This window comes from Dromaius novaehollandiae, chromosome 1 (genome assembly GCF_036370855.1).
Source record: "Dromaius novaehollandiae isolate bDroNov1 chromosome 1, bDroNov1.hap1, whole genome shotgun sequence".
Classification (NCBI taxonomy): Eukaryota; Metazoa; Chordata; class Aves; order Casuariiformes; family Dromaiidae; genus Dromaius; species Dromaius novaehollandiae.
The window spans coordinates 134,763,967-134,782,332 of NC_088098.1; the positions used below are offsets into that span (position 1 = coordinate 134,763,967).

At 36.7% G+C, this 18,366-nt stretch overlaps 1 protein-coding gene across 7 annotated transcripts in view; it reads left to right on the top strand.

The window, feature by feature from the left end:
- Window positions 1-16,605, top strand: part of ADGRG2 (adhesion G protein-coupled receptor G2) — a 68,143-nt gene extending 51,538 nt beyond the window's left edge. For 5 of the 7 annotated variants that reach the window (XM_064499272.1, XM_064499281.1, XM_026120782.2 and 2 more), the window contains 11 exons: window positions 1,125-1,274; window positions 1,499-1,621; window positions 2,755-2,800; window positions 2,908-3,011; window positions 3,496-3,620; window positions 4,520-4,788; window positions 5,697-5,796; window positions 6,092-6,366; window positions 8,748-8,849; window positions 9,593-9,745; window positions 14,476-16,605. In XM_064499272.1, the coding sequence (XP_064355342.1) occupies window positions 1,125-1,274; window positions 1,499-1,621; window positions 2,755-2,800; window positions 2,908-3,011; window positions 3,496-3,620; window positions 4,520-4,788; window positions 5,697-5,796; window positions 6,092-6,366; window positions 8,748-8,849; window positions 9,593-9,745; window positions 14,476-14,660 (1,632 nt within the window). In that variant the 3' untranslated portion in view covers window positions 14,661-16,605. Of the gene's footprint in view, window positions 1-1,124; window positions 1,275-1,498; window positions 1,622-2,754; window positions 2,801-2,907; window positions 3,012-3,495; window positions 3,621-4,519; window positions 4,789-5,696; window positions 5,797-6,091; window positions 6,367-8,747; window positions 8,850-9,592; window positions 9,746-11,182; window positions 11,992-14,475 lie in introns of those variants that run through there. The other 2 variants (XM_064499289.1, XM_064499295.1) reach the window with 2 other exon arrangements.
- The last annotated feature ends 1,761 nt before the right edge of the window (window positions 16,606-18,366 follow it).

Consider the following 18,366-nt stretch of genomic DNA (forward strand, 5'->3'; position numbering starts at 1 on the left):
TGCTTAACATACTGTACTAAAAGATTACTGACAAATGATAGCTATTTACAGTTTTTCTCAATTCATTTAAAAAAGGCTAAATCTTAATTGCGATTAATTATCCATGAGCAGTGGCATTAATGAAGCCTCCATACCTACAAATATGTCCTTTGTTCCTATACTGGCACAATAATCCTGCTTCTTGTACTTCAGGAGGTTCAGTTCTCCCATACGTTTCCATGAAGGACGCTAGTCCTTCATGTTTATTGTAGACCTCTTCTTTGTTTACCCTGCAGTGCTGTCAGCTAGCATGCTGCACATAGGGTATTCCCAGTGCCACCCAGGGACAATTTACCTTCATGTCCCCTGTATTCCTCTCCTTAGTAACACCCTCAGTTCCTCCCTATAACCTTTTTCTTCCATGTCCTGCCCACTTTTGCATGGCCTCCTGGTTGGGCAAGAGGCATTGTGGGGCCATTTTGGAGCTCTACGTGGGGTGATAGATTGAACAGCTGTTGCAGAAAGAACAGATAAGGATTTAAGCTTCCCTCAGGCATAAGTAGGTTTTCTCTTTTCTCTTTGGCTGCCAGAGCTTAAAAATCTTTGCAATCTCTCTCTCTCTCTTACTTTCAAACACAGTTGAGATTAGCCAATGAATTAAAAACCTTTAGGGAAGGTTTAACATAAATATAGATAGGTGCCATTAATGTAAAAACCTCATTTTCTTACTAAATCATCTACAAATGACATGCTTTCTTCACCTGGGATAAAAGAAGCTCTTTGCACACTTCTATGCTATGAAATGCTAATCTCCCTCCACGATTACGTAGACCTACCTAGGTTGTTGCTCTTCACCTTTTTCAAATCAATATTATCCACAACAGTGATATTCTGTCCCAGTAAGCAAATGGATAAAGACAAGTGTTTTCAGTGGTGGGCAGACCTGAAATAAACTGCATCATTTTCAGGCCTGCAGATACTTTTAATCCTTTGAGCAAGAGAGGAATGAGAGATCAACAGTATGTTCCCAGCAGTGATCAGGGTGGCACAAATATGTATTTCAAAGTTCTAAGCTGAAAATAATGCATATTTTAATTTTTCTTTAGTGATAGAAATGAATTGTAATCTTTGTACTTATTTTACAGATCTCTCTAGGTACTGAAGCACTTCATGACTTAAATAATCTTGGATCAATTACACTTCCTTCATCATTGCTGACAAATTTACCTCCTGAAGAGTTGGACTTGGCTTCTAGAATTATATTCAACTTTTTTAAAAAGACCACTGTGTTCCAGGTATCTTTCTGGCAGTCTGTTCATAATGGTTGTAAACTCCAGCCTAGAGCAAGATAAAATATGAATGGATTTTTTTCCCCAAAATACATTTCAGAATTTCCTGTTAAAAAATACACTGGGTTTGCCCAGTTCTCACACCATATAATAACTGAACTTGCGTGTGCAGTATTTCACTACTGTTTCCTTTAATATTTTTAAATCTGGTTATATATTTGTTGTTTCAGGATCCCTCCTTGAAGAATGCATCTTTAATTAGCAATGTTATATCATCAAGTGTGGCTAACCTCACACTTGGCAACTTAAAGGCAAATGTTACTGTCACTTTACAGAATATCAAACCCAACCAGGTATGATTTATGTTTTGGTGGCCTTAGAAGTGTTATTTTGTTGCCTCAATTGGAGATGTTGTAGAAGAAATACCACACTAAGAATGCAGATTGTTTTGTTGGTGCTGCTCTACTCATGTGAACATTTCCTCTGCATCTGGACTTTCAAAATCACTCAGCTTTGTGTATATTTCATTGGTATTGGTTTTTGTTCTCAGACGATTTCAGTTAATTTTGCTCTTTCACTTACCATCCAATTTTTATCCTCCCTAACTGCCCTTCTGTTTTTTTCTCCAAAGAACAGTATCTCTTGATTGAAAGTTGACAGTAGGGGTTGATAGGGGGATACTGGAATCATGATATTTATAGGTGCTGTGTGGCCAGAGAGCAATATAAAGCTTTTTCTATAGGGGGAATGTTGTTCCTTAAACCGGAAAACAGGATTGTGTCATCGTTAAGTATTAGGGCTCATATACAGTGTCTCATTCATAATTCTGCACTAGGGATTAAAATCTTTCTGTCCCTGATCTTTGAAAAGAGTTTTAAATACTAAAATATTACAAACTGAAATTTGTAGTGATTCCACTTCTGTGTCTGAAACATCTTTCTAGAGCTAGCTCACTGTAGTTTTTATTTCTATTGATATAATATTGAGTTTTGAGCTATAACTGTAGAATTGTTAGTATTCATTGCAATAGATTGTTTTATTGCTACAATTTATAGGATTTTCATTGGTGGAAAGAAGATGTGTATGTAAACCTTTAACATCACAGTAGGATAAAGTGACCAAATGTTTGCCAATTAAAAAGTTTTTTTCCTTTTCAATGTAGTCAATTTCTTTATACTTACAAAATCAGGAAGGATGAGAAATCCAAATAATTTGTACATTGAAAGGTGATGATGAATCAACATCATAACATTTCTACCAGGAACACAATCTCAGCAGACCTATCTCCTGTATGGTCACCTCAAATTTGTTCTGCATATTTTCACATGCATATTGACATACTAATCTGTTCTATGCATCTAAATTCATTTTGCCTTCATGTAAAACAGTATTTATTATTGTCTCCATTTTGTACACAATTCATAAATTACTTGATTATAAATCCATAGTTTAGTAAAACATCTTTTTTTCTTTACCTCTCAAACAGGATAATTCAACAGTTAGATGTGTTTTTTGGGACTTTAATAGAAATGGTAAGTACTTGATTTATCACCCAAAATATCATGCTCTTTTAGCTATGTTAGCTCATGTTAGTATGAAGAAATGCTGTTGTCAATAACAAAGCTGTTTTCTGTCACAGGTGGACATGGAGGCTGGTCATATGAAGGCTGCATAGTTAAAGAAAGTAGAGCAAATGAAACAGTCTGTTCATGCAACCACCTCACAAGCTTCGCAGTTTTGATGGTAATTATTTAAAAAATTGTGTAATCTTACCCTGAGTCAAGAAGACATTTAAGCATATGTTATCTTAAACAGATGAGAATTTAGCAAGCACATATCAACTATTAAATACCTGACTAGCTCCATTCATTTCAGTGTTAGTACGTGCATGCATAAAATCAGTCTTATGCTTAAGCTGCTTGTTGAACTGGGGCCATGAGTTCCATTAAAGTCAAAATCAGTTAAGTGTTTTACTAAACTGCAGCATTTAGGTGGTCTTTATTCTGTAGGAAAGAAAAATTAGGATAAATCAAATTTAAAACAATATTTTAATCAAACATCATTTCACAGTTAGATATTTTTCTGTTTTTTAATCCACCTTTTATAAAATCTGTGATGAAAAGAACTGTTTCATTTTTTAATTGCAGAGGAAAAGGTGCATTTTGGTGGGGACTTTTTTCCCTTTAACAAGCATGCTCTCTGAAATTAACTTCTGTTTCCCTTTTAGAACGTGTATGGAAATACTCCTTTAAATCCCACACAAGAATTGGTACTGACTTTTATATCCTATATAGGCTGTGGCCTCTCTGCAATTTTTCTTTCTATTACTCTTGTGACCTACATAGCCTTTGAGTAAGTACTTGTTGAACTAAGCTCCCATTATTCTGTGCTTGTGATTTCTTGTAATGTTCACTGCAGTGTCTTTTCCAGTAGTTACTGATTCTGGCTCAGTTAAGAATGCACAGATTTGTTCAGTTTACTAGGAAGGTGTTGATTCCGTCTTGCAGGAATGTTAATCTTTAGACAAGTGAATGAATCATGAGTGACAAGTGAAGAAATAGTACTCTTAAGTGTTTTACTACATACTATCTTAACAACAGTGTGGAAGGATGTGTTTAAGATAAGATACAGCATACACAGTGCAGTCCATAATGATGGCATTTTTACATGTATTTGTCTTGTGAAATGACATGTAATTATGGCATGCTAACTTTCTTGATTGTTTGTAGGAACATTTTCTTAAGTTGATTGAGCCTTAGCTATTTCATCCTCCATACTGTGTTTTGTAAATCGTCCTAGAATTTGCTTTCAGCACCCATTTACTCTCTCATTATCCTGTCATCAAAGAATTACTTGTTTCTGTCAAGGCTGTTGGATGCCCAGTAGAATGCCTAATCTAGTTTAGCATTAAAGAACACTCACATTTTGGTTTTTGGAAGTACTCAGCACAGAGAAGCCTAACATAGAGTGTAAAAAAAAAATCACTGAGTTAAAATGTAAGAATCCAGGCTGTGTTGTTTGTATTTATGGAAGTATTATTATTACCAACTTGTCATACAGACCTTTAATTTGTGAATCTTTTATAACTCACCTTCTCTGTATAATTGCAATATACAAAGAATTACATATGAATGAAAAATATATAAATAAATATTTTATTGTCATTTGTGCAATAAGGACTACAAGAGAGAAAATCAGCCTGGGATCCAAAGTAATGACAATTGATGTGATCTCACTAATTTGCTTTTTAGGAAAATCCGGAGAGACTACCCCTCCAAAATCCTTATTCAGCTGTGTGCTGCATTACTTCTGCTCAACCTAGTTTTCCTCCTTGATTCATGGATTGCTTTGTATGATACACGAGGCTTATGCATTGCAGTTGCTGTATTTCTTCACTATTTCCTGTTGGTTTCCTTCACTTGGATGGGCCTAGAAGCTTTCCATATGTATCTTGCCCTTGTGAAAGTCTTTAATACCTATGTACGGAAATACATCCTTAAGTTTTGCATTGTTGGTTGGGGTATGTATTTTTTTTTCACTTTTGGAAGCTAAATAGATAAATCCTTTTACCAAATATTTTGGGGAATATGACACTTATTAGAAGTGAAAATGAAGCAGTCATTAAATGCCAATGACCTGTCAGTGACCACATATTCATTATCAGTAAACCTGGTCCTGTATATTCTACTTTCTGAGGTATGGAACTTTCCCCTAGCTGCAGAATTTTTCAGATTGCAAGCTGAAAAACAGAGGCTGCTGCAGTGCAAATGGATGAAGAATTTTCCTTGTGCAAGTATAATAGAGCCAGTTTTGAATGTGCTTACTTTCATTTCCACCTTCCAGACAGATGGCATCAGTTCTGTTTGGAAAATAAATGCCATCACGTATATATGTTCTGTTTCTGGAATAGCACTGTTTTTAACAAAAAGCAGCAAAGCCCACCTAATTGGTTAAAGGATGAAGAGATTCTGGACCTGATTCTCCTCTCTGGCCCACTTGAGTAAACATGAGTGAAGGCACTAAAATCAATAGAATTATGTTTCTTTAAACAGATGTAAGTGGGAAGAAAATCAATGTACCATGTTTGATGTTTTAAGGTCTTTGTTACCGTACATATATCTGGGTAGATCACCTTAGGTTGTAAGTAAAATAACTGGATTAAATCACATGATATTTAATGCCTTCTTCAGAAGGGTTTAAAGCTAGCTGTGGAGCAGAACATTTGTTTCTTTGCAAGTTATTCTCCTGAGCACAGTTTGAATGCCCCAATTTTTAAATGTCTTTGGATAGCTAATAATCAACAGAATTCAACAGACGAAGTTCATAAACTGTTTGTAGATTTCACAGAAAAATACAGTAGTTTCAAGTCATCTTAATACTGTTATTGTGTCATGATTTTCACTTACGTGTTTGCTTATAATCTTTTAGGGGTACCAGCAGTGGTTGTGGCCATTGTGTTGGCAGTGTCACCAGATAATTATGGGCTTATATCCACTGGAATGTTTTCAAACAACAGACCAGATGAATTGTAAGTAAAAAGGTAGCTTTTTCTTTTTTCCCTTCTGAGTCCTGCCAAATTGCTTTTCTTTGAAATAAAGGTGGTGGAGACAAGAAAGCAGTGAGAGAGCTTTGAAATGATATGGTTCTACATGCTTTGTGGTAACTGCTGACGTGAATATTTTTACTCTTTGGCAAAAAAAACCCTTTTTACTAAAGAGGTAAAAATGGTTTGCGTTTATAACAAAATACAGCTTTATCTCATATTCATTTTACTTACTTTCTGTTACTTACAATGGCTGACAGACTTTGTTCTTGTGTTCTAGCTGCTGGATTAAAAGTAGAATAGCCTTCTATATTACTGCTGTGGGATACTTTTGCGTGATATTCCTGATCAATATCAGCATGTTCATTGTTGTGCTGGTCCAGCTGTGTCGCATCAAAAAGAAAAAACAGCTTGGCACTCAGAGAAAAACCAGTATTCAAGACCTCAGGAGTGTTGCTGGTCTCACATTTTTGTTGGGAATTACTTGGGGATTTGCCTTCTTCACAGTAAATGAGGTATTTACATACCTCTTTACCATTTTCAACACTTTGCAAGGTAAGTTTATCCTTCATACCATAGCTTATTGTGTACAATATAATGAACAAAGAATTTTAAAAGGGCATTTTACTCAACAGCAAAGATGTAATTTTGGTACATTCTTTAATGTTAATTAAGTTAGAGATGATACTGCTTCCCTCTAATCATATATAATATAATAATATTAGATTAATATAATATATAATGTATATACTATATATAGTATAACAGTATTATAACGATATATAATGTATGACAGGAAAGCAGTCTACTAGTTATAATATATTTATATCTATAAATACTAGAATTTTATAAATGTATGCAAACCAGACACCACTGAAAGTGACAGTCTGTCTTTCTCTAGTCAATGGATTAATTGTAAATGCTCAATTACTATAAGTGTTCACATTAATGTAGTGAAAATTGTTTTATTTCTCAGCTTACCACTCTAAGGCTTAGGCGTGAGGTCAGGCATTGAGCAAAGGGCCGTTGATACAGGCAAGGTGGCAGCATCTCGAAGTGAGCTGAGAATGGTATTTAGCACTGAAGTAGCCAAGTAGTACGAAGGTTGGGCTTCACAACTACAAATGTGCTGTGCACCAGAATGCCAAAGGCAGCTAATTAAGAGCAGTGCACCACATGCTGTTGTCACCTGCACAGACTAGGGGCCTTCGTGATACTGACTTTCAGGGCCTCAAGCCCACAAACAGGCTGTTTATCCAGGCACTCATGCTCTGGGATGTCTGTTTCTGCACCTCAAACGTTCTTGAGTAGGAGAGAGTCCTTAGGCACGCAGCTTGGCAAAGCCAGGGATGCTACTGCACATATCGAAAAGCAGAGTTTCAGGTACTGAAGTTTTCACGTAGAACTGTAGGCACCTATGATACCTCAGGTATCTGCATGTTCCTGAATTGTCCTACTCAAGTTAGGATCCAAACTTCTGCTTAAATGGCACTTCAGTTGCCTAGATGACTGTCTGGCTGGTTTTCCAGAGAGATTAGAGCAATTAAAATGGCAGTTCAGTGTATATGCCTCTCTCCTATTAGATACGCTGATTTTTGTGGATCTTACTGTCTGACTACTTGGGGGGTTGAACCCGTATCTCCCCAGGCCTTGTATAGGATTGTGTGGACGTAACGCAAGACTCTAGATTCCATGTGGCTGCAGGATAATCTGTTATGTAAGCCTAAGTTCTGCTGTTGTTCGGCTTTAAGTTAGATACTGGGTAAATCCTGATACTAAAAGTAATAAGGGCGAATAAATCCTATTGACCTAATTAACCTTATGCCAGTGTTCCAACATAATATTTGAAAATGGAACAGAAGCATTTGAATAGAGCAACACTTAATTATCTTTACAAATTTTTGCTGAAAGCCAAAGTTAAAAAAGATACTAAGCAATGTAAAGATGTAAATAATCTCTCTCAGTGGGATTTTCAAAAACACACAGATGCTGAAATGGTTTTAAAAACAGCGCAAACATAACGTGCATGTGAATCTGCCTTTGCCAGTCGGAACATTTAATTTTCATTTAATTTGTTTTATTTTTCATTCATTATAAACCTAAGAAATTCGTGCTCAGCGCATGTTGCAGCTGTAAAATTGTGCAAAGACTGAGTGCCACACTTCTTAAAAGGGGGAACTTTTATAGGTAGGGAGAGTTAAGTCCCACCCTGTGTCAGTAGGAGTGAATGAGAAGCAGATAACAAATCTGTAATGTGGCACCGGTAAGAGACCCACACCTTCTGAAATATATATGGCTTTGAGTTTGTGGGAAAGGGGGTATAATTTATTGTTATTTTAGTTATGAGTTGCTTTCTTTGTATAGACATTTAAAATAACATAGTTATGATTTTGTAGGCAATTATTAGCTTCCATGTAACTTAGAGTTTGTGGAAAGTTCAATAAGGCTGCTCCAGGGGGCTGGCAATCCAAAAGCTTTTTCTGTAGGGTTAGTGGTTCTGTTACAGCTGTTGGTAGTAACAGGTTAGCTGTTAATGATACATGGGACAGTGTTACAAAGTGTGCTGAGAGCTGTGTAGCCTGACAGCGGACTGTCATACCCTCTGTTTGACATTGTTTTGACTTCTGTACCAAAAGGCTTCAGTAAGGTTCAGGATCCACAGAATTTTTCTCTTCTTATTTGAAAGTATGAAACTCTGTGGATTTTGGTTACATCTGTTCTTCCATTTGTGCGTATGACACCTATCATCTAAGTACAAGGGAAAAATATTCTTAAGTGTTCAGAGTTGTGAACTTTTTCACCAAAGAAAGGTGTCATTACTTTTGATTAGAACTTAAAAACAACAAACAAAAGAAAATTATTTGCATATAATACATATTAATACATTATTTGTTAAGAAGTAGCAAAAAATCTATTTTGGAACATTCTCTTTGCAGGGTTCTTCATTTTTATCTTCTATTGTGTAACAAAGGAAAATGTTCGTAAACAGTGGAGAAGATATCTTTGTTGTGGGAAATTCAGGCTAGCTGAAAACTCTGGTAATTATGAAAACTCTTTTTTACCTCTGAATGATTGCGCTCAGTGTTAAGTCCCTAGTATTTTGTATACATATTTTTATTATTATCCAATAAACCATATTGCTGTAGTTCCAGGCCTAGTTTATTACCGTAGGTGTAATAAATGTCTAAAACTATCCTCTTTAAAGGTTGCAGTTTATTCAATTCTTACATGCTGTTGCATTAAGCTGTTAACTGCAGTGGACCTCTTCCTGGGTATATAGGTATGCCTTTGTAGAAGACCACTGATTGTGATTAGGAACCGTAAGATTTGTTCTGGCTTCTGAGTCATGTGTAGTTTCGTCAGTGACTTCAGCAAAAGCAAGATGAAGAATAGTTTTAACCAAAAAAACTATAAGTGGGTTTGTGGTATTTTGTTATTCAGTACTTGACTTATTATAAAACTGTGTACTTTTCATACACTTTAATTCAGAGGGTTGACTGTACTTTAGTTACTGTCAATCTTTGATCTGGTCTACAGTCATAAAACTATGACTGTTTGCTTGCTGAATTGAAGAAAATGACAAAGAGAAAAGAAGGAACTATGTACAAGTGATTTTAACCATCAAGAATCATGAAATTCTTAAGAGAATATTATTCTGACTAATACTGTGGGGAGATTTGGGAAAGCCTTACTGTTATTTTATTTAATTTGCATTATTAGCTATATTTTATATTTTGCTTTTATGGGTTGCACTACTTTCTGCAATATGTATCTACCGTAGACTGGAGTAGAACTGCTACTAATGGTTTAAAGAAGCAGACTGTAAATCAAGGAGTATCCAGTTCTTCCAATTCCTTACAATCAAACAGTAACTCCACTAATTCTACAACACTGCTAATGAACAATGATTATTCAGTGCATGCAAATGGCAATGGTATGTATAATGCAAAATAGTATTTCTCAAACTATTTTCCTTCTTTTAAAAAAACAGCTTTGTGCTCTGTTATGCTAATGTAAAGTGAATTGCTGACCAAATATTATTCATAAATACAGGATCAAAATATTCATCACAAATAATACCACACATGCGTTTTAGGGCTATACACAAAGTTTTGAAATAACCATTTCTCCTACTCAGTATGAACTGCTGATTTATATATCGAATTGTAGGTAACATTCATTATTAGAGCAATTAAAAGCTAATCAAAAGCTGCTGTTAACACCTTTCTTGTCACCTGAAGATATTACTATAAACTTTAAGCATGTTTTAAAACAGTTTGTGATTTAAACCTTATTAAAATAAACATTGTCTGGAGAAGAAAGAAATGTAAGACAATCAGTGAAGATAGTTTGAAAGTATGAAAGTAACCATGTAGAAGGTAATGTGAGGAAGAAATTCTGCTAACATTAATGGAATACTCACGTGGAAGCTTCTTACTGAGGAGAGAAGAGGAGAAAATGAAGACTTTATAGTTGCCTCAGTGAAGAGACCACTGCTGAGAGGGCTGCCTTGCTGTTGGCCACAGAGTAAGCATTAAAGCTGAACTGCTCTATATCTCTTCATTTCCCTTGGGTACTTTTATGGATACTTTTCCCTAACAGAGATAGATCTTTATGTTGCAGGAAACAACTTTTCAAAAGTAAAACTCTCCATCTTTCGCATTGTAAGACAGTACTGCCCTCTGAACTGTTACCTTCTGCTTGATCAGTTGATCAAGAGTTGAGGCTAAGAAGCCAAGCTACCAGCTGCGTTGTTTGGTATAAAGTTGTAGAACAAGCACAAGTGGCTGTGTTGTCCTCATTTCCCAGCATATTCTGTTAGAAGAAACAGATAATCAACTGCAAAATACAATAATCGCTCAGATGTACAAAGTAAAAGCTATGGGATTCATATGTGCTGCCCCTTTATGTGTTATTTTCCATTTGGATGTGTGAGCTGCATAAGGTAAAGAAATCACAAGACTTCAAGAAATGTTCCTTTAATGGCATTTGGACATGCCCTGAATAGCTTTACAAATTAATTGAGCTTGTAAAATTAGTTCCTTTTTTTGTCATGCCCTTATAAAATCTCCTCTGTTTTCATACCACATGATACAATAGAATTATCTGTATCTAACAAACCAGTTCACAGACAAAAAACAAAGCAGTAATTTACTGTCATCAAATACAAATCAAGGCAATATTTATAGGGGGAAGTAATACCTTTCAAAGAGATAAATTTTCAGGAACAAAAGCCTGCATGCCTTGGAGGGTATATTAGTTGCTCTAATATTAATAGTTATATAGTTACAGCTATGTTAATTACTTTAATAAAAGATATCACTTCTCCCTAAAGGTAGCACAAATGTTTTATTGAACTTGTGTTTTGCAGCAGCTGAGTGAATGGTCCTGTTGTGGCTTTCCAGAACAAGTAGTTACTGATTTGGGTAGTACTTTGGAAAGAGGTACAAAACTGATCGTTTAAATAGTTGAGCAGTCCTAATCTTGTGTCATGTGCTCCTCTTCTGTCTAGTACCAGGCTATAAAAATTCATGGTTTATTCAAATGATTAGATCTTTCCAGTGTGAGGGTCTATGTGTTGACCCAACAGCTTCTCAGACGCATGTAGCTAAAAGAACTTGGAGTGCTGCAATATACACGAAGGTCTCCAAGATAACCCACCTCATCTCCACTTATATTTTATTGCATATTTTGAATGCTGTGGACTCTGTACCACATCTTCCATTCATATCAAAAGGGCTGTATGAGACAAACCAGCATAGTTTGTTTGACCAAAAGATTCCTTCTTTTTAATGAACTTCCAGGTCTTTAGGACTTCCAGGAAGAAGTCTATACTGATGCTTGCATAGACTTGGTCCTCCTGGGAAAGCTCTTTGAGACAATTCCTTACACTTAATCTCCCAAACATGAGGCAGTTGTATCTGGGAAGAGCTGGACAAATGCCCCCAAAGGTAACTGCCTGGTTAGATAGGTCAGGCTGGTGTTAGATAAGAACGTAGGACCTTCTGATTTGTTGTGCCTGATCCCCTGCTCTCACAGCTAGGAATATACAATAACACTGCAATATTTTATTTAAAAAAGCATGCTGCAAAAAGAAAGCACTCTTGAAAATGAGACCGGTTTTGGCCTCACTACTTCCACGGAAATGCTGTTCCAGACAGAATTGAATGACTTGCCATGGTAAGTTTGGGATGTCTATACAGCCTGTGGCTTTGCTTGCCGAATGGTTTGTGTAACTTGATCTTTTCATGACATACTAACATTCCTTGTTTTCTATTCTTTGACAGGTTTTCATGTTTGGGAAACTCCCGTTAGGTATCGCATGGCTGAACCTGCAGATTCTGTCCCTGAGGAACAGAACTAACCTTTCTGAATTTGTTCATAGAATAGCCTTATTTTCTCTGCAGATTGTGCCCTTACAATGGGGCTTAGCTATTTTGAACATTTCTTCTAATACAAATCAACTACAGCCAGGCAGGGGGTGAAACCCTTACAAATTGTACAGTTACAGTGTCAGCAAGGATGGTATTTTCTGTCCTTTCACTCTTCACATGATTTGAATTGATTAACAAAGATCTTCTGCTTATCTTACCCTGTTTACATTTGTACATGTTTTAGTGCTTGATATCCTTTTACCTTCAACTTTGTATTTAAAAGATTTTGCATACTTGGGGCGGGGGGGGGGGGGGGATTGCTTCCTTTTTGCAGGTCCAGTGGCAGCTCAGCAGTTTAGCATGGAGCTGTAACTTTTTTTTGACAGCCCAGTCCCTTAAACTCCCATCCTGTGATATTCAGGTTTAGTCATATGCATTGTATTTTCAAAATGACAGTAAACTTTGTCAGCTAGAAATACATGTTCACATTTCTTATTTTAAAAAAATGCTGGCTCTCATTCCAACCTAAAGCTTGCAAATGAGGTTTTGATGTAGCTCATACACTGATATCTGCTTGAGTCAGTAAGAAAGCTGCTGAAAGGTATACAGTCTGCCTAAAGTGAAGTATTAGTCTCTAGAGGAACTGGTTGAGTAGACTGATACCTAAACCTGTGTGCTTGGGGGCTCTGCCCCAAGCAAAAAGAGAGAAGTCTAGCCCAGTCACTGCAGAACCCTTTCTGCAGGAGGGGATTAAGTGCAGAGAAGGGAGGTCGCCTAATCCTCCGCCTCTGGTGACCTCAACAAGAAATAGTTAAAGAGGATCCTATAATGCCGCTTTGCCCTCCTGGACGGCTTGTTCAGAAGGCTGAAGTTACGAGAGGGTGAAAGGGGAAGGCAGACCCATAGCGGGATTCTGCTCCAGGATACCTGAGATATTTGATGGACTGAATCCAGATCTACTAGAGGGAAGATCAGATTTCTGTCCTTGTAATGAGTCTTCTTCCATTGCCTAGAGGTTTCCTACCAGTATTTTTGGTCTTCCGGAAGGCATAAACTGCAAGCAGTTTCTACATGGGCTGTCTCTCTTTTCAGCAAATGTAACACTAGGCAACAGTGATGATGTTTGTGTGTGCAGTATTGTGAATACTAATACAAGTAGCAAATTTGGATGGTTTATTTTTTTATTAATGCTGTTTCTAGTATAAATGACAGATCTGCATCTGTGTTTGTGAACTCATTTCTCAGTAGTGTTTAACAAAATGATTCCCTCTCTAAAGTAATCTTAGTTCTGGTTTTTGTTTCTCCATCATGATACTCCTTACAAGTTACCCCCACTCAGCCTTAGATGGCAAGAATGTTTATTAACACACAGTTCTTGTGGTTTCCTAATAAAATGCACAGATAAAAACTTTAATTATATATATTCCATTTTCTTTTGATTTAAAACATGGTAGTTTTGAAGTATTAATGAATTCTGAAAATCAGTTGTGAATGCAATATGTAACAGAACTCTTAAAAGACCTAGGTATTAGTAGATTTATATATATGATATCAGTATCCTGGCAGATCTTTTAAACTGGCCTGCTTGGCAAAAGAAAGAAAAAAAGGAAAATCCACTTAGAAGCATTTGCACAAATACTTACAATAAAAAAAAGTTAATTCTCAACAAAAATATCTAGAATGTGATGCATGGAGATATGAGATTCGACTCAGTAATTTAAGCATTTTGGGAGTTGGTGTTCTATTCTTTAACAGGCTGCGATCAGCACTGGTATTACATGTGTTCACTGTAGATTCACTGAAATATGGAAGATGCTCAATCCAACAATCATTGGATTTAGGCCATATTCTAATTATCATCCCGGAATAAATGTTGCGAGTTTAGTGCATTTCAAAGGAAGAAAATATCCTTGTTTTCTCCGGCACTTTCATGTTTCAGATACAAGGCAAACCTGAAAACATTTTAAACTTAACTTTAATGCAAAATTAGAGAGAGAAGTATTTGGCATCTTACATAATGAGATTTATTCCAAGTCAAAGTCTTTCAAATTCAGAGAAATGTGACCATCACTGTTTAAAATAAAAGATACAATATTATTGTGTGTACAGTATGTTATCATCTCCCAAATCTCTTACTGATTTCATGCAGAAAACCATGCAAAGAAAAATCCCCATTCTGAAATTGTTGCAGGAATAAAATTAGAGTGCATGTACTCCATATACTGACTGCAAAAGCATGTGGAACTTGATTCTGAACTTTCTGACAGGGGATGCATTTTTGTTTCTACAGGCCATCTTCCCAGTGAGAAGAATGGCGTTTCATTCAGTGTGCAGAATGGTGATGTGTGTCTCCATGACTTCTCAGGCAAACAAGTTGTATTTCAAGAAAAGGATGATACAGGCAGTCAAAAAAGCCATATCTCGCTCAGAAGGACCTCAAAGAGGGGAAGCATAACTTTTATTGAGAAAATGTGATTTCCTTTTAAACAGTACATTGTTCTACAGTGTGAAGTACAGATTTACTTTAACAGTTTTACATAATGTGAGAAGACCAGAAACTGATTTTATTTAATATATGGTACTGGAACTTCAAGGCAGCCATGTAATGGATTGACAAGGACAATTACTTAAAAGAAAAAAGAAAAAAGAAAAAGCTGCTATTTAACAAGGTACTTCAGATGTCAAATTACAGCTGACACATTTCCATTTTGATTCTTCATTGGCCAGCTTTGAGGGGTTTTTTTTTACATTTAAAGGAAAATGGTTTTTAGACTTTTTTCAGTACAACTGAGTTAGTTTATCTGGATATAGTACATAGTAGTATTGTATAAATGTAGGAAATTACAACCTATGCATACAAAGGATGTTATCTTTAAAAATGTTAGCTACACTGTCTCCTTCAACTTTATGTAGATTATAGTTGCATAGTCTATAGTGCTGTACATAAGCAGAAAAATATCTACCTTTAAGCATCTTAATGATACTTTTATATTTATTTCTTGTAATATAAATTTAAATATTCCTTTGTATAGAAAAATAATTGGTATTTTGTTTTAACTTTTATTGTAGTTTGCAGGTGCCTTTAATTGAAGTAATTAACCTTGATACAGAAGCTAATTTGTTCAGTAAGTGAAATCACTTATAGTGGTTTAAATATGCTCACTAGATACAGAACTGTAAGTATGAACATGATCAGTCTTGAACTTTAGTGGCCTCTTACTGCAATGCGGAGGGATAGAGGCTGGGTATCATCAAAGCAGAGTGTCAAGAGCAAGGGAGTGATAAATAGAGTAGACATTAGGTTATTAAATACACCTAAGTTACGTTAGTGGCTCGACTACGTCATGGGATTTTTTGCCATTGATTTCAGCAAGGTCAGTATTTTATCCTGAGTGGTTGTTACAGAGATTAAACACACTGCTGTTTCTCATCTGCAGTCATTAACTAGAGTAGTGTTATTTTTTTAAGAAAAAAAATTACAGGAAATAAATGCTACCTGCTATATTTAGTAGCCAAGCAAATTGTTGTTTTTGTTATATGGTTGGTTTTCTAAGGGGCAGCTCACGAGCTTTAATGAATATTTCTGCTTGTACTTTGGTCCTTGCTTGGCCAACCAAATTCTGGGGCCCTAGCTCAGTAAATTCCCAAAGCAAAATTTCATTCCCTTTGTGGAATTTGCCTCAAAAAGGAGGGCTGGATTTTGGCTCTTCATGCGTAACAGCTGAAAGTAGGTAGAGCCCATACAATGTTGTGAAGATTCCCCCTAAACAGCAGTGAGCTTTGGGACATTAGTGAGCAGTGGTTGTGCACGGCCCTGACACAGTTGGGAAGCTCTCGACATTTTTTTTCTGCTTGTGTTCTTGGACAAAGACTGAACGCTCCTGGAGCTCTTATGCATGGGAGCAAGAGCTAGAACAAGTCAGTGTCACTGCAGTGTGCCAGACCCTATAAAGGAGATTATTTGAGGCAGACACATGCTGGAAGGTAGCAAGTGCTTGGCTTTCTCAGAGGGCTTGGAGGGAGCCCTGGAAACCCTGTTCTCAGCAGAAAGCATCAGTTACACATCTCCTATCTGGGGCTCTGTTGTAGTTTGGCAACTGAACCTCTGAAGCACTCAAACCCTCTTGTGGTTCTATATGTAATGTATGGTTTTTTTGGTCACCTATGTCTGATACTACTCTGAATATACTTTTAAAGTATTTGAAGTATTTGTTGTGTTTATCCACAAGGTTTTAACTACATGTTAAAAAAGATTGTACTGGAATGGTAGTAGTTGGAGTGCATTTCTGTGAATGCTTTAACTTTTGGGCTAATTGCCTTTGCACTGTTTCTTGTAAATTTATTTAATGTTCTTGTATTTATATTTTCAATTGTAAAAAATAATAAATTTATAGCAAGTATAACACATAAGATATATAAACATTCTCTTTTAGATCAGTGTGTTGTTATAGTGGGCTGTTTTACAATCCTTCAGATGATATGAGCTGGAGAATGTAATCTCTTGGAAATAATGCTGCCTTGGCCCTTGCATTTCATTTTTTCCACATCATACTGCATCTTTCATGGTTTTGGCAGCTGTGTTTTTAGCAGAAAGAAGTTTGACATAAGTCTGTCCAGTCAGTGCTTGCCCTGAAGTCTGCTGAAGCTTTTCCACAAGACCACTATGAGCAAAAGCACACAGTTGAATTTGGCTCCAATATGCTAAAAAGTATATTCCACTCTTGCTGAACTGCTTGCAGTCTTCCTTTATTTTTGCACGCCATTACATGCTAGGATTTTTTAATCATTTTTATTCAATTTATCCCTAGGGGGAAGAAGCCTTTTCTTACTTTGCCACTTAGAAGCATGCACATCTTGTAGTAAAATTTGTACCCTCAGCAGTGTATTATTTTAGCTCAGTGAATGGTCACCATCATAAACTATAGTTTTATAGCAGATTTTCATCTGAATTATCTCAGCCTCCTTCCTAGGGAATATATTTTAAAAACTATGTGATTAAACAAATAGCATGATGTGATTGACATGACTTTGCAGCTATTTTCCTTCCAGTCCCTGGTAGTTCATTTAAAGCTTGGCAAATCTAAGCTATATTATGGTCTAAAGAATACATATCCTATGTGGTCTGCAAATTCTTGTGCGCTGTTAGCAGTTTCACCATAGCAGCCCAGAATTCAGTGAGAGCTGCAACCCCTTGCCAGAGAAGTGAGTAAAATTCAGTGCATCAGCTGGTGGTTGCAGTGGTACCTCAGGGATGTCTGTACAGCTTAGTCATCCATAAACAGCAGCATGCGGCCTACAGCTGGCACCACCTTGCTCAGCAAATCTGCTCCCTGAGTGTGTGCACTCTTCTCTGCTGACTTTTATGGTAAAAAGTAGTGCCCTGAAGCAGTAAGCACGGGCAGAGTTAATGGGGAAGTGAACTGGACCATGTACTGGGATTGCGCAGCCTTCCCTGACTCATTAACTGAATTGCAACAGGCAGATTCATGTTGATGGGGTTAATGAACTTCCGACTACTGCCCTCCCCCCGGTCCTGCTGTACAGAAGCACTTTTTTAGAGCCATAACTGAAGGAAGAGGTTTCTCTTTAAGCCTGTTTTCTCTACCCTGGCTGTCAGTTACACAGTCAATGAGGTAATCATGGCAAAAAAATTAGAAAAATAAAACTTTCTTAGCGTTGTAATTTCACATGGGATAAAAAAAAAAAAAGCCAAAATCCTTCGTGAAGTCTGATGTTACGATAACCTTCAGCCACTCTGAAACGTCCTTTCTGTGCTTCAAAGTCCACCCACATCTACAACTGTTTTTTTCCCTGTGGCCAGGAGGACAGAAAGCATTCAATGACGATTGTGCAACCCTGTGTTACACACACGCCTTTCTTTTAAGTCTTTGTCAAGTGTTTCAGTCGTGGTTCTCTCTGCCTGACTTCCCTTTCTGCATGCTCCTGTCATGCTCAGGAGCGAACTTTCTACTGTAGCGTGAAACCAAGCGTCATACCTAAGGGCAAATCAGGTCAAAAGGGCATATTTCCATTACGCCCCTACTGAGGGCCTGGGAGAACAGCAGATTCATTGACATCTGAACTTTGTAAATCTTGTTTCTTTAATAAGTCAGAAACTGAAAGCTGCTATGTGATGACACCTGATAAAGTCTTGCATTTTTGACTTCCATTGTAACATCCC